The sequence below is a fragment of the Urocitellus parryii genome, chromosome 1, assembly GCF_045843805.1.
Source record: "Urocitellus parryii isolate mUroPar1 chromosome 1, mUroPar1.hap1, whole genome shotgun sequence".
NCBI lineage: Eukaryota > Metazoa > Chordata > Mammalia > Rodentia > Sciuridae > Urocitellus > Urocitellus parryii.
This window is the reverse complement of record NC_135531.1, coordinates 222,349,525-222,375,183: the sequence shown is the minus strand read 5'-3', so window position 1 is coordinate 222,375,183 and position 25,659 is coordinate 222,349,525. Positions and strand designations below refer to the sequence as shown.

The following is a 25,659-nucleotide window of genomic DNA, read 5'->3' as shown; positions in this document are numbered from 1 at the left end:
CTCATATTGTGTTACGTAGGAAAAGATGGAACTGAAGGTGACATGCTTGAGAAGAGCTTTAGCAGAGGGAGCTACCGGGATAGTTTAAGGTAAGCTCAAAGTGCATGGCACATTTTAAAGTTTTCAGATATTCTTAGGAGCCTCAGGCAATATCTTAAGTATATCAAAGAAAGCAGACTCCCAGGTCTTACATAGCAAGAACTGCAGATGAATGTTTTGTTGCTGTATTGACATTTATGTCCATAATTCATAGCTTCTTCTGTCTAACTTCAGTTTCTCATCTTATTGAGGGTAGGATCCCCATGGAGGGCTGTCTGGATAAGATGTTGTTTACTAACTGGAGCAGTGGTACATATCTGTAATTCCAGCTGTGGGAGTGGAGGAGGCAGGAGGATGGCATATTCCAAGCCAGGCTAGATGACTTAGACCTTATGGCAAAATATAAAATAAATAGGACTGGGGATGTCGTTCAGTGGTAGAGCACTACTAAGTACAATCCTCACTACAGCGCGCGCACACACACACACACACACACACGTGTCATTTATAGAATTTAGGAGATTTAACAAAAATCACTGTTTACTTTTTTCACTAAAGCTAACTGTGGTGTGAACCACTGTCTTATATAAAGGTCATGTTCATACTGTTAACTCCATTCTTTAACCTACTGAGGTACAACTGAATTAAAACATTGCTGCTCCCAGAGTAACCCAATTGAAAACAAATCATTCGTTAACTAGATTAAGTAAAAATGTATGTTTTTAGCTTTTAAATCATTTTTCTAAATGAGTTATTTATTTTTCTCTGGATCAACATATGAGCATGAACATATTTTTTGGAGTATACTATTAGCAAGACTATAAATTTTAGTTTTTCATCCTGGCCTATGAGTTTCACTAAAAAAAAATTAAAAAAAAATTCTCCCCTAATGTTAAAGATCTGTTTATTAAGAATTCTGCCCAGGAATATGTGTCTATAGTTATGAAAAAAATTAGGAGACTATTAGGTGATGGTTGAAAGCATCTCTCCCCACCACTGCCCTCACCACTTCCTGGACCTATAATGTAAGGCAGTGTTCTGAGCAGACTCAGTTACAGAACTTTCTCAATCAAGATGGCTCACTGTTTACTGAAAAGGAATTAAGATGAAGTAGCCAGCTAACAACTCAACGTGGTCAGATTTATGCATTTGAATATTAAAAATTTTAATAATAAATATTAAATTAAAAGAATAACTCACTAAAAGGTATCGTGCTTTATTTTCAACTGAAAATAGAAATTTCAGGTATTAGTGTACTTTTGCTTTTTAAATCTAAATTCTCAGAAGTAGAATGGTTTATGTATTTTTTTTTTCTTTTCAGAACAAGCCTCCTATTTTTTTTTAAAGAAATGCTAATTTTATTTAGTTTTTTGAACTTAGAAAATAACAAAGCAATAGCTTCAGGTTAGTGTATAAAGTAAAACCTATGAAAGTTACCAAAAATTTTAGGCAAGTTTTATGAACATCTGGCAGTAAGTTTAGTCATGATAAATGTTAAAATCATTAAAGTTATTAAAACCATAATCTAATGATATGAAGTAACTTCTTAAACACTGAGAATGACCATACACTTCTGATTGCTAGAACAGTTAAAATGGAGGTGTATGTTATGGTTGTGTCAATAAGAAAATAATTATTTTAAAATGAGCAAAACTCTATTCATTATAAGTTATTTATTTACAGTTTATTGTTAGGAACAGATAACCATTTTAATATAAATATTTATTTGGCTATAATTTCTCACAAATTCTTCATTTTAGTGACTAGGATGAGAAATTCAGAAATACTATCTATACACAGAGAGTAGCTATTAACCTCCTGCAGAGAGAAAGATTTATAAGTTTGAGTAAAAAGATCTGTTAAAAATATCTCATTGTATGTGCTGATTATTTTTTTTCTGTTCCAAGATAACTAAATGAAATGTTAATTGGTATTTTGGTTTTTGGCTTTAGTTTTTCAATGCCTGTGTTCCTCTTCAGTGATATATTTTAGGTTCAGGAACCATTTAATAGATAACAGCAAATAATTTTCTAAAAAATAACTAAGAGAGCATTTAGTCCCCAAATTAACATTTTTCTTCATTGTAAAAAGTGGTTCACAGCTTCTGAGATGGGGAAGAGGAGATGCGTTAGATTTCTGAAGGGGGGATGTCATAGATTCTGGTCTTGCTGGTAGATAAGTAAGGAACCAGATAGCAGGTAGCATAGGTGCCTAGCACCATAATAGCTCATGGTCTCATGACAGCTTATGTGAGATAGGTGGAACAGTTTAGGAAATGGGGCGGGGAAGAGTCTTAAGAAATATAAGATGAGGGCTGGGGATGTGGCTCAAGCGGTAGCGGGCTCGCCTGGCATGCGTGCGGCCCGGGTTCGATCCTCAGCACCACATACCAACAAAGATGTTGTGTCCGCTGAGAACTAAAAAATATTTAAAAAAAAAGAAATATAAGATGAAAATAGTAGAAACCCAAGGGTACAGAATATAGGTATTCCTATGTTCAGCACTGGGAGGTAGCCAATTATATCTTAACACCTCATCTGTCACCCATTTCTACCTTGGTGTTCATTGCATTGGGTTTGCATTATAGATCTATGACCTTAAGTCTTGTCCCTGTCATGTACTTGATCTCCAGGTGACACAATCCTAGTCTTCACCTTCTGAAGAAGATAGTTTAACATTATCTATCTAATCCAAAGAAATAACTCTGGGGAGTTTCAGGATGGATAGGAAGGAATGGGAGTGTTCTAAGGCCAGTTGGAGGACAGGGAGGGGGGCGGGAGTGGTTTCATGTCTGGTCATAGAAGACTGGGCAAGAGTTTGAGTGTGCAAGAACAAGGAAGAGACAGGACTTCAGGTAAATGTACAGCATTGAGCCTAGGTGACTAACAGGATGACAGTGTCATTAACCGAACATGGGAACCAGTTAAAGTAATCAAGTTGGTATGTTCCTGCTTTCTTAAGAAGCCTTGGTGAAGTTATAGGCACAGGCACACATTGGTATTTGCTTCAGTCTACTCTCTCCTGGGTACAAAATGATAGGGGTCAACATATGAATAGTTCCTTCTAGAGTGTACTAAAGCAGTTGACACAGATCTCCCCATCTCCAACATTCTCCTAACACTACTACTTCAGATTAAGCCTTCCAAAGTACATCTTTGATAATGTAACTTCCTTCCTTCCAACTCTTTGGCATTAACTGTATCAGTTAAGATTCTATTTGCAAATGACTGAATACCTAACCCAACTTGGTTCAACCTTTAAAAGGAAAGAATCAGCCGATATAACCAAATAGCCCAAGGATGCTTTTGTCTAAGGCTAGAACTTCAAGGATGTGTTCAAGATAGATGGGTTTCCCTCTTTTCACTGTTGGCCTCACTTTTAGTTCTTAGAGTATCTCAACGTAATTGCTAGCAGCTCCCAGTGCTTATAAGTTAATCTTGAAGAGAATGGGGACCCCCCCTTCCCAAGAATCTCAGGGGGAAAAAAAAGAGCCAATCACATCTTATGCTTGTCATGAATTAAATATACTTACCCAGTAACTCTCTGCATGCTTGTTTACACTGTCTTCTCTGTCAGAAATGCTCTTCCCTGTAGTCTACCAATAGCCAAACACTACTTAGCCACCTCTTGATTGAGACCTTTCTTGGTATCACCTGCCATATGTTTCTTTTCCTTTTGAATTTCCAAAATCTCTATGCAAAACTACTTTACCTCCCTTAGCCATATGCTTCCTTATATCTAGCTTAGGTGAATGCATTGCTTTTCTATAGGATGAAAATTCCTTGAGGAAGAAGCCTGTGATTGACTAGTCTTTGTGTCTCCCCAGGATTGAGCATGTTGTAGGTCCCAATAAGCTACTGTTGAATGAATAAATACATGAATGAATACATTAAGCTAAATTATATTTCTTTTTTTAAAATTTTTTTTAAAGAGAGAGTGAGAGAGGAGAGAGGAGAGAGAGAGAGAGAATTTTTAATATTTATTTTTTAGTTCTCGGCGGACACAACATCTTTGTTGGTATGTGGTGCTGAGGATCGAACCCGGGCCACACGCATGCCAGGCGAGCCCGCTACCGCTTGAGCCACATCCCCAGCCCCTAAATTATATTTCAGTAAGATTTGTGTTCATGCATTTCTGTGGGCTTGTATAGCTAGCTCAGAGACAATCTCACTGGGGGCCCTATTTCCTTCTATCAGCTCACTCCAATCCTGGTAACTTTATACTAAACACCAGGAATACCAGAAAGGAAGGGAGGGAGAGAAAAGGGCGGGGGGAGAAAACAAAACTCAGACCTGAACCAGAAAGAGGTAAAAGTGAGAGGCCATTGGGTTTGCTATGGCAGTGGTTAGCAGAACCATATGGGCTTGGAATGTGTTTGAGCCTTGGGCCTATTTTAGTGAACTGCTGGGACAAATGTGCTCCTCTTCATTTTCTCCCTCCCTAGCTGCCTTCAAATCCAGGTCCAACAATTGCAAAGCTTGAGTCCCAGAGCAATGAACCCAATTAGCTCTGCCCTAAGAATAGCTCTGTCAAACCTAATCTTGAGCCTCCCTTCCCTGGTCTCCATGGGACCTACCAAACATTTTTGTTTATTTGACACATGATGTAAATTTGAACACCAACTGAGTCTTGTTCCAGCCTGCCCATCATTTACACACTCTTCCATCTTTCTGTTTACAGAGCTTCTCTCCGGCAACGTTCCAAATCTCAGCTTTCTCATCTGGTACATGAACCTACCTTAGCTGCTGTACATCATAAATCGACTTACGAAGATGAACAGGTCAGGCACCAATCACTCATGCAGGAATGGAAGCGATCTCTCCTGGGGGACCACTGTGTGCCCTTTAAACCTGAACATATGTGGTTCATGAGGTCACACAAAGTAGGAGAACATTAGCGCCTGGTAAAAACTCTATTTTACACCATTTTAAAAAAGAAACACGGATTAGCTAATGAATTACTTTACAGAACACGTTAACTAAAACTGGGTTAGTTTTTAGATGAACCCTTCTGATAAACACAGGAAATATGTTTTGCAGATGTGCTTAGTAAATTATTTGCTTTATCTTGTGTTTTAAAGAATTTCCAAAAAAGAATTTCCAAAAGTTTTAAAGAATTTCCAAAGTTTTAAAGAATTTCCAAAAAAGCCCTTTTTTTTTTCTAAATTTTAAGAATTTTTTTTAAGTTATAACAAAATTGGCAAAAGCATTCAATCAACTCTCCAAGTGGTACCTTTAGCTCCATAAATGAGGTCAGATCCTAGATATAGTATTATTAAGATGAAGTTTAAGATTAGTGGAAACCTGTAAGCTAGAGATGTCAATCTCTAGATATCTTTTTCAGTGAAATTGCTAAACAAGGCAGAATGTATAGGAGAGCAAGTCAGAGACAGGTATCAGACATCTATATCTTCATTGCAGCTATCTTTTAAGATAGGATTTAAACACTGATGGCCAGACACAGACATTTAATAAGACTAGGCCTTAAACAAGTCATCACAATTTTTGAATTACAGAGGTCCATTAGGTTTTATGGACATTTATTTACTTTAGACAATTTTATAATAATGTTTTAGGATACATTTAAAATAACAACATTGATTTTAACATAAATTCAAAATAGCCTGAAATTAAAGAAATCGAACAGGAATCTGCACATATAGCAATAAAAAAACTTTCCTCACAAGGATGAAGGTGTCCTGCTGTTGTGGACACTGTGTGGCTTTCACATATGACCATCTGTCCTCCTCCAAGCCTTTCCTGGTCCCGGTACTCTAGCTTTCAATACTCCCCACACCCCCACCAGAAGTCATTCATTGGAAACTTTTGATGGAAATGTCCTTATGGATCTTTCTTTGAAGTCAGGCTGATCTATTCCTTTACTAAATTATAAGCTTCTTAAACTTAACGACTACATCTTATTTGTGTTTGAATGACCTTACGCACCTAGACTCATGCCTTGTACCAAGTCAGACATCCAGAGACTTTTCAACTGGAATGAAAAATTGAATTTCTACAGTAAAATGAAGCTCAAACTCTCATATTTATCAAAGCAAACAAGTCAGGGAATATTTTAATTACAAGCACATCCATTATGCATGATGTAATTTCAAATTCTCTTCAATAAAATGCCAACATGTGCATCCATTAAGAAATAATTATAAACATGGGCTCTCAATGAAGAAATTTTGGCACTATTGATAACATGTCTATGAAAGATGGATTATCAAGGCTCTCTTTTGTTTTCATGCACTAATATTGAATGAATAGAGGTCTTAATATCTAGCAGAGTTGGTTTAAATAAATTCCAAAGAACACTCTTTGTTTGGAGCAACTGATGAATTGCAGTGAGAGAAAATACATTTTGCAAGCCTGGTTTCTTGCTGCATCCTGCTGTTAAAGATTCATGTCCTCATCTGGTTCTAGAAACAGCTATTTCATATATGTCCATGGCGCCATCACAAGTAACTCCAAGATGTATTAGACAAGAATAGGAGTTTAATAGAGCTTCAAGGAAGGACCAGAGACTATGCCAGAATTTAAATGTAACAGTACTGAGCATATTCAATATTTATATTTCTTTCTAGTTTCTGGGTAAATGGTGAGAAAAGTGAGAGGAAGGAGGGAGAAAAGGAAGGGAAAGCTGACCTCCTGCTGTTACTGTTAAAGCTGGTGGATGGCACAGCACAGTCACAGAGGACCATCAGAGCCTAGGGAGAGATCTGGAGATCAGATGCCCAGAGTTCTTTTGATGCAGGAAAAGCTCCGAAGGGAGCCACCAAATGAAAGGGAATCTAAATCAAATATACAGATTCATTTTAGGCTTGAGAGATTAAAAATTCCTTATTACATTCTACTCATCTACATTATAAGTTAGGAATAAAACAAAATCAATGAAATGTCGACCAGTGTAATTTTGCAAAGATGCTGCTTTATCTTCTCTCTGGTTAAAGGAGATGGAAAGGAAGAAGAAGAAGAAGGAAAAAAAAAAAAGGTCAGGGAAGTCAATGTGATTGTGCTAATACTCCAAGAGGAAAATATCTGATATTAATAATACTTGTTTATAGGATAATTATATTAGAGTCCTGTATATTAAAGAATTAATTATTGTTAAGAGGAAACATTAGCTTTGAGATTAATAATATGTGTCTAATGGAATCTCTAATCTCAAGTAACATTGTATGAGTAAATGTTGCCCAGTTTCAGTATTTTAAAGTACTTTAATACTTAATTAAATTCTGCAAGCCCAAGAATCGATGAACTCTTTTCTTTTTCCTGTTTTGATAGAGGGACCCTCACCTTACCATCTCTAGGTGGGGAGATGTTCTGTGAGGCTGAAGGCCTACTTATAGAAAGCAGTCAACTCCACCTTGTGGTCTCTTAGAGCATTAACTGAACCCTTGGAAGAGATGGTTTTATGTCTATGTTTCAGACCCTAAGTAGGGTTACTCACCCGGAGTCTAGTTGGTAACAGAGCAAAGCCATTCTTCCTCACTCTCCAAGTGGTACCTTTAGCTCCATAAATGAGGTCAGATCCTAGATATAATATTATTAAGATTAAGTTTAAGATTAGTGGAAACCTGTGAGATAGAGATGCCAATCTCTGATATTTAGATATCTTTTTCAGTGAAATTGCAAAACAAGGCAGAATGTATAGGAGAGCAAGTCAGAGACAGGTATTAGACATCTATATCTTCATTGCAGCTATCTTTTAAGATAGGATTTAAACACTGGTGGACAGACACGGACCCATAAAAATCACTATCAGTATCTATTCATTTGGACACCTTGCCCCTTTGTCATAACTTTACTATTTCTTCCCATCAAATCTTCAAGGTGTTATCCAGACAGGAAACCTCTATTGATGGGAATGAAAAAACCAGTGTAACAAAGGGTAAAAAGCAGGACCCAAAATTCAAGTAGGAAGTTACCTTTCCCCTTGGAGCACAACAGAGATGTTTAGAAGGAAGCTGGGAGGAGCCCAGTGTTTAGCATTGTACCACCTACGAAGTACATGAGCAATCAGTAATTTTAAATAAATGTTTAGTCGCATGTATACAGGATGGGCATAAGAACTGCATTCATCTTTTCATCCAATAAACACTGATTGCACATTTATTGTGTGCTTGGTATTGTATTGGGGATGGAAAGATGAACAAGAGCTGCTGTTCCTCTGCCTACCATGAGTTACTGACAGGGACTTTACATGTGATAGAAAAAAATAAGTGCTATACAGCTTTCTAGTGCTACAGTAGAGGAACAAACTGTGCAGGGAGGAAACATATAAATTTCATAATTTTACTACTCTATCTGAGTTACTTATTTGCCATTAATTTGTTCATTTCTCTTTATATTTAGTTTTTACCAAGCACAAGTAAAATATTTCTTTTCTTTTGAAACCAGGGATTAAATTCGGGGCCACTCAACCACTGAGCCATGTCTCCAGCCCTATTTTGTATTTTATTTAGAGACAGGGTCTCACTGAGTTGCTTAGTACCTTGGCATTGCTGAGGCTGGCTTTGAACTTGCAATCCTCCTGTTTCAGCCTCCCGAGCCACTGGGATTACAGGCATGTGCCATTGCTCCCAGCTAAAATATTTCTTTATAGAATAATATTTATTATATATTTATAGTTATATTTCTCCACTGTTCAGCTAGTGGTATCAAATAAAATTCAATCAAAAATCTATTATTGTGCTGGGCATGGCGACACATGCTTGTAATCCCATCTACTTGAGAGGCTGAGGCAAGAGGATCACAAGATGAAGACCAGCCTGGGTAATTTAGTAAGGGCATCTCAAAATAAAAAAATAGAAAGGGCTGGGGGTACAATGATACAGTGCTCCGGGTTCAATCCCCAATATTAAAAAAACCCCATTATCTGTGGATTGATTTTCTAGTTTTGCATCATTCAGTCTTGACAGCTGCATTTGGTATGTGTTGGTGGGGGGATTCAGAAATAGTTTCTTTAAAGTCAAAATTTTTTTTAGCATGGGGGACAACAAAATTATTCAAATAAACTACTTTGTGTTTCTTGTTAGTTTATCTTGGAATGAAAACTACTAGGCAAAAAGTTATCATATTGCTTTTAAATATTCTAGGTATTATTGATTTGGGTTGGGGATAACTATGGGTATCAGAAAGTCAGGACAGTTTTCATCTTGTCAGGTTGTGGGTGGACCACCCTGTGGGGCAGTGGTTTCAGGAAGTACTAGGTTTAATGTCACTAGGGAGCAGGCCAAATTTAGTAAGTATTGGGGCATCTTCACAAGTTTGGAAGCATACCCTGAAGCCCAGCTGACATATCCAAAAGGTACACTTATGGATACCTTAATTTCTAGACATTTAGTGATGAGAGGAGTTCTGGAGATTATATATAGTCACAAGCCTCACAATCTGAGCTGTGGTCATCAGAACAACCAGAGGAATATTTTTAAAGCACAGATTCACACCTAAGACCTACTAAATTGAAATTCTGGTGATAAGACCCATAAATTTGTGTTTTTAATCATCAATCCTCATGAGTCTATAAACATCCAGATCTGGACACCAGCCACTGTCCAGAACTGTAAAATGGCTGATCTTTTGCTCTACTGCAAACTATCTGGTTGGCCTGATAAAATTTTTTTTTTAATGTTGGCAGAATACATTAGAGCCCTGAGACAAAGTTAAAGTGGCCATAGTTCAGCGATTTTGCAAGGGCTCCCTAGCTCCACCCCTAGTTTCCACAAGGTGGCGCAAAGAGAGCCAGATGATACCAGCAAGTGGACTCTTATAATGAAGAGATGGGCTTACTGCTTGGGGTGAAGTCATTCTCTCTGTCTCCCAAGGTTGTTTGCTATACAAACACCCTTGAAAATTAATACAAAACAAAACGTAGTCAGTGCCTCTGCTCACCAGACATGCAGAAATACGAGAGACCCAGAAATGTTGTTTCCCCAGAACAACCTAGTCCGACTCTCTCATTTTAAGGGGGAGATAACTGAGGCTCAAAGAACTAAGGTGCTTGGTGATATGCTCCATTGGTGTCATGTGGGGCTTGTTCAAGAACCCCATTCTTTCTGCCTGTTCTACTCATGATTTCCCAGGCAACTTATTTTCCTCCCTGACCTTGGTGGCCTACAGTTAGTAAGCTGTCAGAAATGAAATAATTGAGCGTGAGGATTTGCCACATGAGTGAGTAGCAATGACAAAGTACAAATGATGAAGGCAGCTGAGACAGAACTTGACATGGACGTAATGACAAATTCATCACCGGCCTGAGCTGCCTTCCTTCATCCTATTTGGCTTACAAATATAATGAATGGACATGACACCAGCCTTTCACATAAATTGTATTGGTAACATGGTCTTTGACTTTGTAAGCAAAGGGAAGATTTTTGAAGATAGTTGCTGTTATCTATTCCTGATATTCAGCTATCTAATGGGGTAAATTGCTATGTATTAGTATTTAAGTATGTTTTATAGAAAAAGTTTTAAGAAATCAATACAAATCTATTTAAGCCACCTAGAATCCTTTCTCAGTGTAATACATTTATTACCTTTCACATGGTAATACATTTAACAAATTGCTGAATAAAATGGGCCTAAAGAATTGAGTAATATTGCTAGCAAGGAAAAATGATAGACAAAACAATAGGGTTTTATATATAATATTTGCCTTTGAGAGGATAACAGTTTACTAGCTCTGTCACTTTAATAGCAACTAAAATGATCAGAATAGGGAAGTGCTAATTTTCACTCCTTTCGAAAAAAAATATGCAATTTAGAAATCCCAATGGAGTATCACTTACTTTGCGGCAATAATTAAGGAAAAACTCATTGAAATCAAGTAAATGATAGCTACTGACACCACTTAAAAATGGTTTAAATTGGGGCTGGAGCTGGGACTCAGTGGTAGAGCACTTGCCTAGCATGTGTGAGGGACTGGATTTGATTTTCAGCACCACATATAAATAAATAAAATAAAGGTCCATTGACAATTAAACAAACAAAAAACTATTTAAATCATCTTGTTTCAGATATCCTGGCCCATCTCAGAGCTTTAGCCAGTTATTAGGTTACAGAACCTTGACATTTATGACAAGCATATCTTGAAATTTTCTCAAGTCCTCCATGTGGAAATACACCACAGCAAAGGTTTTTCTAATTAGGAGTCATTATTCTCAAAGAGTCAACCTATTTAAAAGAGTTAATACATGGTCGATTATGAATTGAGAACTATAAATGCAGCATCAAGATGTTCAATCCCATCTAAGCAAGTCACAAGCATTCCTCCAAAAATAATAAACCAGTGCATCTCATAGATCTTTGAAGTCTCTCATAACCAATCAAACCATGACTCTCAAATTCATGAATGCCACAATGTCACGTGTATAGTAAAAGAGAATATGCAAAGCATCCATGTATACATCTGGATCACTAAATGTAACCCTTTCTCCCCTCAAGAACAAGAGCATTCTTATGGAAGAAGAAGTTACGCCCGCCCCAGTTAGAAGGATCATGAAATTCAATGCTCCAGAATGGCCCTATATGCTGGCAGGGTCCCTGGGTGCAGCTGTTAATGGGGCAATCACGCCCCTCTATGCCCTTCTATTCAGCCAGGTTGTTGGGGTAAGTAAGCACCTGAGATACTTTATTCTCTTCATACCTTCTGCTTTTTAAAAAAAAAATCAATGGCTTTTCTCATCTTTGGTATTTGGGCTCTTTGTTCTAACATAAAAAATGAAAAGTTCATTGAGTCTGTCACACAGAAGGTTAGAGGCTGAAGCTGAAAGCTCTTGTCTAGGCCAGCAAGGCACTCACACACTCATCATGTCTGTTCAAAAAAAAAAAAAAAAATGGCACTGTCACTGTAGACTTAGAATTGGAAGAGGGAAACTTACCTGTGTGCAAACCAAATCAGAGTGCAAAGCAGGTTTTCGAATAATACAAAATGATTTCAGGCAATTTTAAATCTTGCTGAACAGCTGAGGTACAAAGTTTGACTTACAATAGCAGGTGTTAGTGTGAAATTCTCCGTTCTCCTACTGATTGCATTGAAATGGGGAAATGGGGGAAGAGGTAAGAAAAGCAAAAAAGAAGTAAAATAAGGCAGGAATAAAGAATAAGTTTATTTCAATCTTTCACTTCCTAAGAGTTTTGATATTCTCCATCTGATTTTATTGCTATAATAATAACTACAGATATGTATGTAGTAGGCACTAACTAAGCACTTGTTGTATAATAGTTCACTTACGTTTCCTAAGAACCATCTGAGGTAAGGATTGTTATTATTCCCGTTTTATAAAGGAGCAAACCAAGACTTAGTGAATTTGGGATAGCAAGTGGTAGATCTGGGAGTCAAATCCAGCCAGTGTGACTGTAGAACCAGATTCTGATAAGATATTATTGCAAAATTAGTTATTTGCAAATCAAAATGATGTTATATTTCTTAGTTGATACACCTTTCTCTCTGTCTGTCTGTCTCTCTCTGTCCCTCTCTCTCTCATCCTGTGAGGTCAACAGAGGAGGAAACCTAGAACCTAAAGAATATAATTAACTTAGTCAAGGTGGCACAGCCAAAGGATTTGCCAGTATGCTACATTATCTGAGTTTAGCATGTGATAACAGCTTACATTTTAGTTCCTTCCTTTACATCTCTCTCTTGTCACCTCTCTGATAAATGTCCTGACTGTAAAGTGTTCCTGTAGGCCTGTTGTACAGGAAGATTTGGATGATCCACAAAATGATTTCAGGCAATTTTAAATCTTGCTGAACAGCTGAGGTACAAAGTTTGACTATAGTATGCATTATAAAGAAATGCTCTTTTACTTACTCAACAGTTATTGATTGATGGTCTCCCTGAGACACAGTGCTAGGGATTCAAGAATGCCCGGTCAGTTAGAATTCTTCAGTGGGGGTTTCGGTCCTTGCTGCTGCTGCTACTCCTCCTCCTCTTTCTTTTTTTTTTTTTTTCTTCTTCTTCTTGATTGAACCTAGAGGCATTCAACCACTGAGCCACATCCCTAGCTCTTTTTTTTTTTTAATTTTTAATTTTGAGACAGGGTCTTGCTAAGTTGCTTAAGGCTTCACTAAGTTGCTGAGGTTGGCTTTGAACCTCTGATCCTCCTGCCTCAGCTTCCCAGGCTGCTGGGATTACAGACATGTGCCATGGCACCTGGCTGAGTTTTCAGTACTTGAGGAAGGTGAACATTAAACAGAAAAACACATTCATCATTTTGACAAGTATTTATTGGTCATTTGCTCTTTGTTGTATGCTATTGCTGGTATTGGGGATAAGGTGGACTAGAAATATCAGGACCTCTCTCTGCCTGTCCCCAGCAAAACTGCCATTCTAGCCATGAGAGGCTCTGGAAATGAATCCCACTGAGCACTGTGCAGCAGGTATAGATGGATAGGGTATAAGGCCTTGCACTCCTAGCCTCAAGTGATCCTCCTGCTTCAGCCTCTCCAGTAACTGGGACTACAGGTTCCACTATCTGTATGTGCCACTGTGCCTGGCTTCTAATGTTTGCTTTCTAAAAGAAACCCATAATATCAGTTTTTCCCCCCTGATTATCTCTCTTTCTTTTACAAAAGCAGAGGAAAGAATATATTAATTTATCTTCATCCAAACCATGTATATGAGCTGCCATGGAAGGAGTTCTGAAATCCCTGTCAGCAGACCTTTCCTCTGAAACTGGCTCTGCTAGTTACTCACCACAACCTGGGTGCTATGATGTTACTTCCTACTACTTCTATAGACCTTAGTTTCCTTAACTCTAAAATGAAGGATTAATGAAGTTGATCTTTAAGCTATCTTTCAGCTCTACTGGTTATGAAATGGTAAAGTCAGGAAAAAGAAAAAAAAAAGACAGTTCAGCTATAACTTCTACCTTTCTTGAACTCCCATGTGGTCATTGGTGGAGAGAATATTCTCTGTGACTCTTCTGGTCACAATCAGAAATCCTAGGATAGACTTAGACCTAAAAACTGAGCTTTTCACTTAAGGGCTGCAGGATCAGAAAAGCAGAATCTAGTTGGTGAAATCCAAAGTTGGCTTATCATTAATGCTCTCAGAGGATTATATTTACTAAGAGAAAGATGCTAAACCAACTATTGTCTTTCCTCTCCTATAAAGAAGAAGGCTCCTATTTGTCTCTGAGCATAATTATCACATATTCACCAGTAATCTCATGATGCTTTTTTCTCACAGGGTATAATCATGAATCTTATTTTAATTGTTCTATTTTCATTCTGACATACCTAAAGGGCACAATATTCACATGTGGTATGTTGAAACCACACGCTGGGACATGGGCCCAGCATGTGATTGGGCCTTATTAGGAAACCGGTTGCTAATCTAGCCAACCTTCAATATATACATAAGGCATAGTTTATCTGTTCCACTTCTCCTGTGTCTATTTGAGTTGGAAATTGTGCCAAGTGCTCTAACCACAGCAATTTGGATATAGCATGCTGGGAAGAAGCATGAACTTGGGAGTCAGCCAGCTCTGGATTTGTTATAGGCCTCTGCTCTGTACTATGTGTACACATTTTGGCAAGAGACTTATCCTTGATGAGACTTAGTTTCTTCATATGTAACATGAGGCAAGAAACCTAAGGCCTCAGTGGGTTGTTTGGAAATTTTAAAGAAATTCCAATTAAAGTTAAAGTAGGTTAAGTCACACACTTGACATCTGGCACATAGCAAGAGTTTAATGAATTTTCATTTTCTCCTTAAGCAGATTTACCCTTTCAAAACTGGCAGATACATGTGCTGAACTCCTGCTAGTCTAAGAGCAGAGTAATCTACAAATGAGTAGCCCTTGGTCTGCATCTCAACATTAAAAATGTGCAAAGAACTCATGGAGCACAATTTTGTAGAAAAAAGATTATGGCTAGATCAGATGCTCGATCTCAAACCAAACAATTGTGTGTGTGTGTGTGTGTGTGTGTGTGAGTGAGTGTGTGTGTGTGGTAACACTGAGAAAGTGGAGAATACCATGAGCTTAAAGAACAGGCATTTCCTTATTCAAGAGTAACCCCTAGCTATATGAACTCAGGTAAGTCACTTGATGTTTTGGGCTTTAGATTTCTGTTGTTAATAAGACTCATAAAAGCTGCTCTGAATTCTAGAGTCCATGGCTATGGTAGGTGATCTTTGGGGTAATGGAGACTGTGGCATTGCAATTTGGGATTTCAGGGCATTTGTGTAATGATTTTAAAAACCAAAGTAAAATATAGCCTTACATTTCTGCATTTTTAAACTCTGTAAACTTGTGAGTCATGTTATACTGGGAAGAATTACTGTGGTATCTTCCAAACCCATTTGCTGCCTGTGTTAACTAAAAACTTAGTTTTAGAACTAGTAAAAATCTCATTAACCTATTGTACCCCCCACACCCACACACATCACTTTGGAATTTGAGATATTTTGAACAGATTGCTTTTGCTTTACAAAAAAAAAGGGTTAATAGAATAATAATGGGAAAAATAATTAATAGAATAATAGACGTTTTTACCAACATCTATTTAGCATGTAGTATGCACTTACTGAATAATTATTCAATCTATGGTTTCCTTTGAGCAACTGTTTATTAGCACTGTTTGAGTGACTCAAACTATTTCAGAACAATAGGTAGGGATTTATGGAACAGCCCTCTAATGCATATTTTTCCTGAACTCACAGTTCCCTTTTCACTTCAATCCTTTTCACTTCAAGGCAATGTCATTGGAATATATTCTTTTAATATTTTTATTGTGATTGTTTGCTTCTCAATAAGTTATTTGAGTAATGTCTGTAAATTCATCCCATATTTATGAATGTCATTTACTAAGCCATTATAGACTTAATCCCCACTCACAATTCCCATAGCTTTTTGGATAGAGGTGTTTTTAGCTTCCTGTGATTTAGAGGCAAAACCTCAGTCTTAGATATAGATTTTTTTTTTCTTTTCTAAGTCAATTCTATTCAATCCTTTGATAGCCAGTTGCTTTTTTTGTGTGCTGGGGATTGAACTCAGGGCCTTGTGCATGCAAGGCAAGCACTCCACCAACTAAGGTCTATCCCCAACCCAACCATTGGCTTTTTTAACGGTATGAAATATTTAAACTTCATTTAATATGAAACACATACATGTACCTATAACCAATAGTTTATATTTGTGAACTAGTTTATATGTATAAAATTAATAGCAGGCAAGATGCCTCAGTGTGAAAATCAACTTTTTTACATTTTAGTATTTGAACAAGATGGAGGTTCAAATAATTTTGAGTTTTCCCCCAGATTAATATTCCTAAATTCTCAGGGATTTCCCTCCCTTCTTCCCTGACTTTTTTTCTTCCTTTCTTCTCCCCTCCCTCTTTTACTTCTCTCTCCCTTTCTTCTCTTTCCGCCTTATTACTTGAAGGACTTAGACAATCGCATCATCTTTTTTTACAATTTGTGTCAGACAAAAACCAACATAACTGCTTAAGTCAGGCAAAGAAACAACGCAAAGATTCTGTAATTTTCACCATTGATTTTCATTGATCAGGCATTCTGCCCCACAAGGGATTAACATTTAATGTTCATAGCTAACTTTGGTTTAATTACTAGTACTTTAAAGTAAAACCATTTTTAAAGTTTTTTTTTAAGTGCCTTTAGGTTCATAGCAAAATTAGGAAGCTATGACGATTTCCCATATACCCCCTGCCCTTTCCCATGATCAGCACTCTCTACCAGCATGGTAAATTCCTTACATTCATGAAGCTGCACTGACACTTCACGATCACCCAAAGAACCTAGAATACATTAAGGTTCACTCTTAGTGTACGTTGTATGGGTTTGGACAAATGAATAGAGACCTGTAGAGAGAAATTTTGTTTAAGCATATTTGAATGTATTTGTTGTTGTTTGTAATAAAAAAGTTTTCTCTCTTGCTTATTATCTTCCGAAGAATTTTTCAATTCCTGATAAAGAGCAACAAAGGTCAAACATTGACGGGATATGCCTACTTTTTGTAGGACTAGGCTGTATATCTGTTGTCACCCAGTTTCTGCAGGTAAGGAGTTTTATTTTTCATTAAATGATTTAGCTGTTTCATCTCTTTTCATGTTAAAGTATCACTAAAGACTCCTTTATATTTTAGGGATACACCTTTGCTAAATCTGGAGAGCTCCTCACAAAAAGGCTACGTAAATTTGGTTTCAAGGCAATGTTAGGGCAAGACATTGGCTGGTTTGATGATCTCAGAAATAGTCCTGGAACACTGGCAACAAGACTTGCTACAGATGCTTCCCAAGTTCAAGGGGTAAGCTATTTGGGTCTCTTAGTCTGTTTGGGCTGCTATGAACAAATATCTTAAACTGGGTAATTTATAAATAATAGAATTATTTCTTGCAGTTTGGTAGGTTGGGTAGTTTATGATCCAATCACCAGCAGACTCAGTGTCTGATGAGGGCTTATTCTCTCTGATTCAAATATGACAGCTTCATGTTCCATTTTCATGTGATACAAGATCAAAGGGACTAGGATGCTCCCTGTAGCTTCTTCTGTAGTGGCATGAATCTTATCCATGGAGGATATTTTATGACTTACATCATTTATTTCTGCTCTGATCTTTATTATTTCTTTCCTTATACTAATTTGGGGTATGGTTTGTTCTTGCTATTCTAAGACCTTAGGATGCGTCATTAGGTTGTTTATTTGAAATCTATCTTTTTTTTTTCTTTCTTTTTGATTGTTTGTTTTTTATGTAGGCACTCTTAAAGTTGCTTTTGCTGAATCCTACAGATTTTGGTAGTTTTGTTTTTATTTTTATTTTTTTGTTATAAGGGACTTTTAGATTTCCCTTTGACATCTTCAGTGACCTACTTGTTTGTTCAAAGTATGTTGTTCAGTCTCCATGTATTTGTATAATTTCTAAAGTTTCCTTTGATTTCTAGTTTCATTCCATGGTAATCAGGAAAGATACAAGATATGATTTCTTATTAAAAGTTTTTTCTTGACCTAATATATGATCTATTCTAGAGAAAGTTCCATGTGCTGATGAAAAGAATGTGAATTCTGCAGGTGTTGGATGGAATGTTCTGTAAATGTCTAAGTCCATTTGATTTAGAGTGTAGTTTAATTCTGAGGTTTCTTTGTTGACTTTTTTGTCTAGATCATCTCTGCATTGGCAAAATTGAGGTATTGAAATCCCCCAGTATAATTATATAGGTCTATCTCTCCCTGTAGGTTTAATAGTGTTTGTTTTATAAAGATATTAGGTGCATATAGATTTATAATTATTGTATTTTCTTCCTTTGATCATTATGGAGTAACCTTTTTGTCTCTTCTTACTCTTTTTGTCATAAAGTCCATTTTGTCAGATATAAATTCCATTTTCTTGGAATAGCATCTTTAATCCTTTTACTCTCAGTTTGTGTATGTCTTTATGGTTGAGATGAGTTTCTTGAAGGTAGTATATTATTGGGTCTTGTTTTTTAATCCACTCAGCCAGTCTGTATTTCTTTTATAATTAATTTATATTGGTGCACTATAAATATACATAATAGTGGGATTCATTATGATAAATTCATACATGTAACTTAATTTGATCAGTTTCTTTCCCCAGTACCTTCCCTTTTCCTTCTTTCCTCCTTCCCACTTTTATCCTTACTCTACTTGTCTCCTATTTTCATAAAATTTCTCTCCTCACTTTTCTCCCTTCCCCTTTTATCTGTAGTTTTCAAGTATGAGGGGGAAAGATATGATCTTTGGCTTTCTGAATCTAGTCTAATTTATTTTTTCTACTTAACAGATATACATATGTTTTTGGCACCTTTATTAAGTATCAGATGACTATATATGTGTGGGTTTGTCTCCATGTTTTCTATTCTATTCCATTGGTCTATGCATCTGATTTTATACCAGTACCATGATATTTCCGTTGCTACAGCTCAGCAGTATAATTTAAAATTGGGTATTGTGATGCTTCCAGCTTTGCTCTTCTGGCTTAGAATTAATCTGGCTATTCTGGGTCTTTTATTCTTCCACATGAAATTTTAGGACTTTTTGTCTATTTCTGTGAAGAATGTCATTGGAATTTTGATAGTGATTGCATTGGATCTGTAATCTGTAGATTGTTTTTGGTAACAGGGCCATTTTAACAATATTAATTCCATCTATCCATTAATGTGGGAGTCTTTCTGTCTTCTAGTGTCTTCTTCAACTTCTTTCTTCAGTGTTCTATAATTCTCATTGTAGAGGTCTTCCAGCTTAGATTTTTTTCTAAGCATTTTATATTTTTTGATGCCATTTTAAATGGAATTGTTTTCCTAATACCTTTTTCAGTGGATTGATTATTGGTGTATAGAAAAGCTATTGATTTTTCTTTTTTTTTTTACTTTACTAAAGCTTTTTATTATCTCCAGTAATATTTTTTAAATTAATTTTTTATTTATATATGAGTGGAATGCATTACAATTCTTATTACACATATAGAGCACAATTTTTCATATCTCTAGTTGTATACAAAATATATTCACACCAATCTGTGTCTTTATACATGTACTTTGGATAATAATGTGATGGATATTATTTGATGAAGTCTTTTGATGAAACTTTTTGAATCTTCTAAGTATATGATTATATCATCTGCAAATAGTGATAATTTGAATTCTTCTTTTTCTATTTTTGTATCCCTTAATCCCTTAAATTTCTTTCTCTTTCTTAATTGCTCTAGCTAAACTTTCAAGTACGGTATTGAATAAGAGTAATGAGAGTAGATATTCTAACGTTGTTCCTGATTTTTAAGAAATGTGTCCAGGTTTTCTCTGTTCAGTCTAAGGTTGGCTTTGGGTTTGTCATAAATATCCTTTATGAAGTTTCTTCTATCTTGAGTTTCTTCAGTGTTTTTTTTCCCATAAATGGGTGCTGAATTTTGTTGAAGGCTTTTCCTGCATATATTGAGATAATTATGTGATTTTTGTCTTTAATTCTATTTATGTGGTGAATTATATTTCTAAATTTGCATATGTTGAACCATTCTTGCATCCCTGATGAAACAAACTTGATCAGATGTATAAGCTTCTTAATATGTTGTTGAATATGATCTGCTGATGTTTTATCAAGGGCTTTTGCATCTATGTTCCTCAAAGATATTGGTATGTAGTTTGCTCTCCTTGATATGTTCTTATCTAGTTTTGGTATGGGGATGATACTGGGTTCATAGAATGAATTTGGAAGAGTTCCAGTCTTTTCTTTTTTATGAAATAACTTGAGGAGCATTGGCATTAATTCCTCTTGAAACCTCTGGTAAAATTCAGCTGAGATTCCACTGGGTTCTGGACTTTTCTTTGTTGAAAACTTTTAATTCCTGTTTCAATCTCATCACTTGTAATTAGCCTGTTTAGATTTTTTCTATATTCTCTTGGTTTAATTTTGGTAGGTTATACGTGTCCAGAAATTGGTCCACTTCTAGATTTTCCAGTTTATTAGAGTATCAGTTTTCAAAGTAGTACCTAATGATTCTCTGGATTTCTATAATGTCTGCAGTGATATCTCCTTTCTTATCTCTAATTTTATTAATATTGATCTTTTGTCTCTTGGTTAGTTTGACTAAGAGTTTATAAATCTTGTTCATCTTTTCAAAAAACCAATCTTGGTTTTACTGATCCTTTGTATTATCTTTCTAAATTCTCTATTTTCATTAATTTTGGCTCTAATCTTAATTGTTTTCTTTCTTCCACTGGTCTTGGAATTGGTTTGTTCTTACTTTTTAGGACCTTGAAATGCATCATTAGGTTGTATGCTTGGGAACCTTTCTGATATTTTTTTGTAGGCAATCATAGCTATAAACACAACTGTGTTTCTCTCTTTGCCTTTGTGTAACCTCTCCCCTCTGTGGTGCCGCTGCCACCACTGGCTTGATTCTTGATGTGCTTTTTCTTGTCCCACAAAGTACCAGAATTTCTGGGTCTGAGTCTCTGTGCTGTGTTGAATTTCAGTGAGTTTTCTCAGTCAACCACATCACTGAGAAGCAGTTTTCCTGCTATTTCAATTCTGAGCCACTGTGAAACTGGAAAGTGCAGCCTTCCTCTACTCCACCATCTTTTCTCCATCTTTTAAATAAAGAATTAAGACCATTTACATTCAGAGTTACTAAAGAAAAGTGTGGCCTTGTGCCTGCCATTTTGTTGATTTTCTTCTAGTTTTTATTATTATTATTATTATTATTATTCTTTGTTCATTTCTTCCTTCTTATTCATCTTTGTGGTTTAGTGATTTACTGTATTGATGATGTTTGACTCATTGGTGTACCTATTCTATCGAGTTTTATACTTTTACGTGCTATTATGATAGTAGTTATTTTTCTTCCTTTTCTGGGTGTAGGATTCCCTTAAACATCTTTTATAAGGCTGGTCATGGATTCCCTTAGCTTTTGCTTATCTTGGAAGGTCTTTATTTCTTATTTAATTCTAAAGAATAACCTTGCTGCATTGGCAGTTTTTTCTTTCAGGACTTAAAATACATCATTTCATGCCCTCCTAGCCTATAGAATTTCTTCCAAGAATTCTGCTGTTAGTCTATTGGGGGGTTGATGCTTTTCTTTATCTATTTTAAATTCTTTCTTTGTCTTGAACTGTTGAAAGTTTGACCACAAAAAAAATGTCATCATAAGGATTCTTTCTGGTCATGTCTGTTTGAGATTGTACAGACCTCCTATACCTGGATGTTTATGTTTTTCCCAAGATTAGGGAAATATTCTGCTATTATTTTGTTGAACAGTTTGCCTATGCCCTTCATCTTTGTTTCTTCCCCTTTGGGTATGCCAATGTTGCAGACATTTAGCCTTTTAATAGCAACCCAAAGATCTTTTATGCTATCTTCATTCTTTCTTTTATTTTTTTCTTTATTTCTCTCTGAACATGATTTTTCAAAAGACCTGTCTTTAATTTCCACTAATCTTTCTGTTTTATCTAGTCTGTTGTTGAAGCTTTCAACTGGTCTTTTTGTCTGACTTATTGAGTTCTTCATTTCCAAGATTTATTTCATTTTCAAAATCTCTCTTTGTTGAATTTCTCATTTGTCTCCTAAATCATCTTCCTGATTTCATTTAACTGTTTATCTGTATTCTCATTGAGCTTATTTTTTAAAAAATCATCATTTTGAATTCTTTATCAAGCATTTCATTTACTTTGATACCTTTGGAATTTGTGACTAGAGAGTTGAAAGCTTTAGAAGGTATTATGTTACCTTGATTTTTCATATTTCTTTGTTACTATGCTAAAATTTGCACATATAATGAATATAATATTTCTATTTCATTTATGGGATGGCCTTCTTAGTAAGCATATTTCCTGAAACTGTGTCCATTTATAGTGGGCTTATTGCCACCTTGATATCAGAATGTAATATTCCTGTAGCTGCTTTGTCTATGATGAGTGAATTTGGGTACAATATCAGAGTTGGAGAGACACACTGTCTCTGCAGGTCATACAAGCGTGGTAACACTAGCAGTTCAGGCTGATGTGGTGTATACAGTATGTCAGGCATCCTGTGTGACTACTCCTACAGTGAGAGGGGTGAACCCATCAAGTGATGGGGATTTCTTTAGACACTGTTGAGACTAGCTACCTTGACTTGAATGGGTCTCTGGTCTGGTTGCTACAGTGGTGATAAGGTGTCTGAAGCACTTGACCTTTGATCAGATATTGGTGTGGGTTTAGATGCTCTATCAGGAGAGGCTAAGGCAGGAATTAGAGCCTCCACTCTATTGCACTCACACCCAGTCTTGTCAACAATGCATGATCAGACAATATGTGAAAGAACTGAAGCAAGGAACCCACATAGGTGCTGGGGCAGCACAAGTTATGTTCTTCCTCTCTGCTTCTACTGACTCTGCCCATTAGGAGTGGGACCTCAGACACCCCTTGCTGTGCATACCTGGGGATGGGGCAATAGCTGGGGGCTTTCATCTCTTTGATTCTCTCACTTATAGAGCATACCAGGAATTGAGTAGAATAAGGTCACAGCTGAAATGGGGAAAATTTATTTCAACTGAGGTGCTCATAGGAATGAGCAGGTGTAGAATGAGGCCACCCTGGATCAAGTTTTCTTCCAGATCTTCTAAGGTTATGTCCTCTAGGGGTGGGGCTACAGCCATGTTTTCGGTAGCATTGTTTGAAACTGCCCCAGCATGTCTTGGTGGATGGGGCCTAGAATCACAGAGTTTTTTACTCACCTTTTTAGCAACAGGCTAAACGCATGTTCTTGGGAGAGGAGTGGGAAACATGTGGGCAACTGCCCTCAGTCCTGGCACCAGTGTAAAACCACATGTGACTGGGTCTCAGAGAGCAGGATCTCCATCCCCCAGATCTTCAGGACAGCATCTTCTGCTCCCTTCTGTTTCACAACAACTGCTCCCCATCACATAGCCATCTCATCAGATTTCCGTCATTCACTCCACCAAGCCAAGTTTGGCTTATGAGGAAGCTACCTTTGAGCCAGTGCAATGGAATTTCTCTGGGTTCCCAGAGATAGGAATATGCAGGAGTTTTTGAGCCCTAAAGCAATTCAAATTCAGACCGTAGGTCCCTTCTTAAGATGACTTCTGGTTACAGCACCTTGGGAGCTTCCTGATGGATGAATTGAAATCCTCTTTCAAAGTCAGATACGAGGCATATTTCAGGCCTCTTATCTTTAGATTCTAAGCCTGCAAGGCCCATGACTCTTTCCAATAGCTGAGATTGTCAGTATCCATGCTGGTAGAGTTTTCTGGGACTCTCTCATGTTTACCTCTATGGAGGAGTAACTCCACCTCTCCCTGCTCTGAAGCCGGGGTGGTAGTGATGGGATATTTTGTTCCTCTTGCTATGCTGCTGTCTCAGATCTCTGGATTTTTACAGTTTCCATTCCTCTGCTGTTGAATTCTGGTGTTCTCCAGCGTTAAGCAATACAAGAATATTTAGAGGTGAGATGATTAGATTATGAGAGCTATAGCCTCACCAGTGGATCAACCCCTTTTATTGGTTAATAATTTGAATGGAATGCTGAGTGGTAATGTTGGGACAGTGGGATGGGATTGGAGGAAATAGATCAAATTATATCTTGTCACTGGTCCTCACATATTTTCCTTTTCCTCTCCTAGTCTCTCTTCCCCTCTCCTCTCCTCTATCTCCCTGCCTTCTGGCTGCCATGAGCTGACAGCTTTCCTTTGCTGTGCCTTTTCATCATAATATTTCTTCCTTGGAACCAGCCAGTCATGGACTAGGCCTCTGAAACCATGATCCCCAGATAAACTTTCCCTCCTCTAAGTTGTTCTTGTCAGGCGTTTTGGTAACAGTGATGAAAAACTAATTAACACAGTCTGTAATCAAAAGAATGGAAAGTAAAGACTTGGACACATATTTGTACATCAATGTTCATAGCAGCATTATTCACAATAGACAAAAGGTGTTAGAACCAGTGTCCATCAGTGGATAAATAGATAAATAAAATGTGATTGATACATACAATGGAATATATTCAGCCTTCAAAAGGAATATCATTGGATATGTACTATAATGTAGATGAACCTTGAAAACATTATGCTTAGTAAAATAAACCAGACACAGAGGACAAATACTTTATTATTCTCCTTATATGAAATACCTAGAATATGCAAATTCATAGAGGCAGAGAAAAGAATAGAAGTTACCAGTGACTTGGAGGAAGGAGGAAATGGAAGTTACTGTTTAACGGGTACAGATATACAGATGATGTAAACATTTTGGGTGTCAATGTGGTGATGGTCACATATCATGAATGGTTTTAATGTCCCTGAACTGTACACTTATGAATGACTAATATGATAAATAATGTTATATATATATTTTATCACAATAAGACAAAGCCTATCTTTTTTTTGTATAAAATAGCTTTTTCACATAATGGCATTTGGAAAAGAATGTGTGTCTGAGTTGAGTCGCTTGCTTTTTGTTTGCAGGCTGCTGGCTCTCAAATTGGGATGATGGTCAATTCCATCACCAACCTCACTGTGGCCATAATTGTTGCCTTCCTCAGTAGCTGGAAGCTCAGCCTGGTCATATTGAGCTTCTTCCCCTTCTTGGCTTTATCAGGAGCCCTACAGACCAGAATGTTGACAGGATTTGCCTCTCAAGACAAGAAAGCTCTGGAGAGGGCAGGACAGGTAATCTTACAGACCTAATTTTCTGCTTATAGCTGAGTGTCCCTGAGACAAACTGTTAAATATAGGGACTGCAAAGAGATTTAAGGAAGCAGACAGGCATATTTAGAGACCTTACACTAGTTTTTTGTATCTAGGCAAAGACTATGCCGATGAAGCTCTGCTGCTGTGTGTTTGAACTAGCAAGGAAAAATAGTGGGATGAACACAGATATTTACGTGTTTGATTTCCTCTTGAATTATTACTTGTTCCATGTCCCTGTTTGGTGTATTCTCACTTGTAGAGGTAGATAGTTCAGTTTTCTGTCCATTAGGCATTTTGAGTTGATCTTGGATTCTGTTATCCACACAGAGAGGAGATACTATCTTTTTAATGGCACACACGTTGAATTTTTACACGTTAGTGTCTTCTAGGCTTGTGGCAAATAAATGCCTTTCTCAAATAGAATCATGATCTGCAATTTAGGTTTCAAATACACTTATGTT

The 25,659-nt window shown here is 36.8% G+C and overlaps 1 protein-coding gene across 2 annotated transcripts in view; it reads left to right on the top strand.

Annotated features, from left to right (window-relative positions):
• Abcb11 (ATP binding cassette subfamily B member 11) overlaps positions 1-25,659 on the top strand; it is a 90,724-nt gene that overhangs the window by 51,299 nt on the left and 13,766 nt on the right. For both annotated transcript variants that reach the window (XM_026389591.2, XM_026389590.2), the window contains exons 17-22: positions 20-89; positions 4,720-4,819; positions 11,487-11,651; positions 16,961-17,065; positions 17,153-17,314; positions 24,974-25,177. In XM_026389591.2, the coding sequence (XP_026245376.1) occupies positions 20-89; positions 4,720-4,819; positions 11,487-11,651; positions 16,961-17,065; positions 17,153-17,314; positions 24,974-25,177 (806 nt within the window). The remainder of the gene's footprint in view (positions 1-19; positions 90-4,719; positions 4,820-11,486; positions 11,652-16,960; positions 17,066-17,152; positions 17,315-24,973; positions 25,178-25,659) is intronic.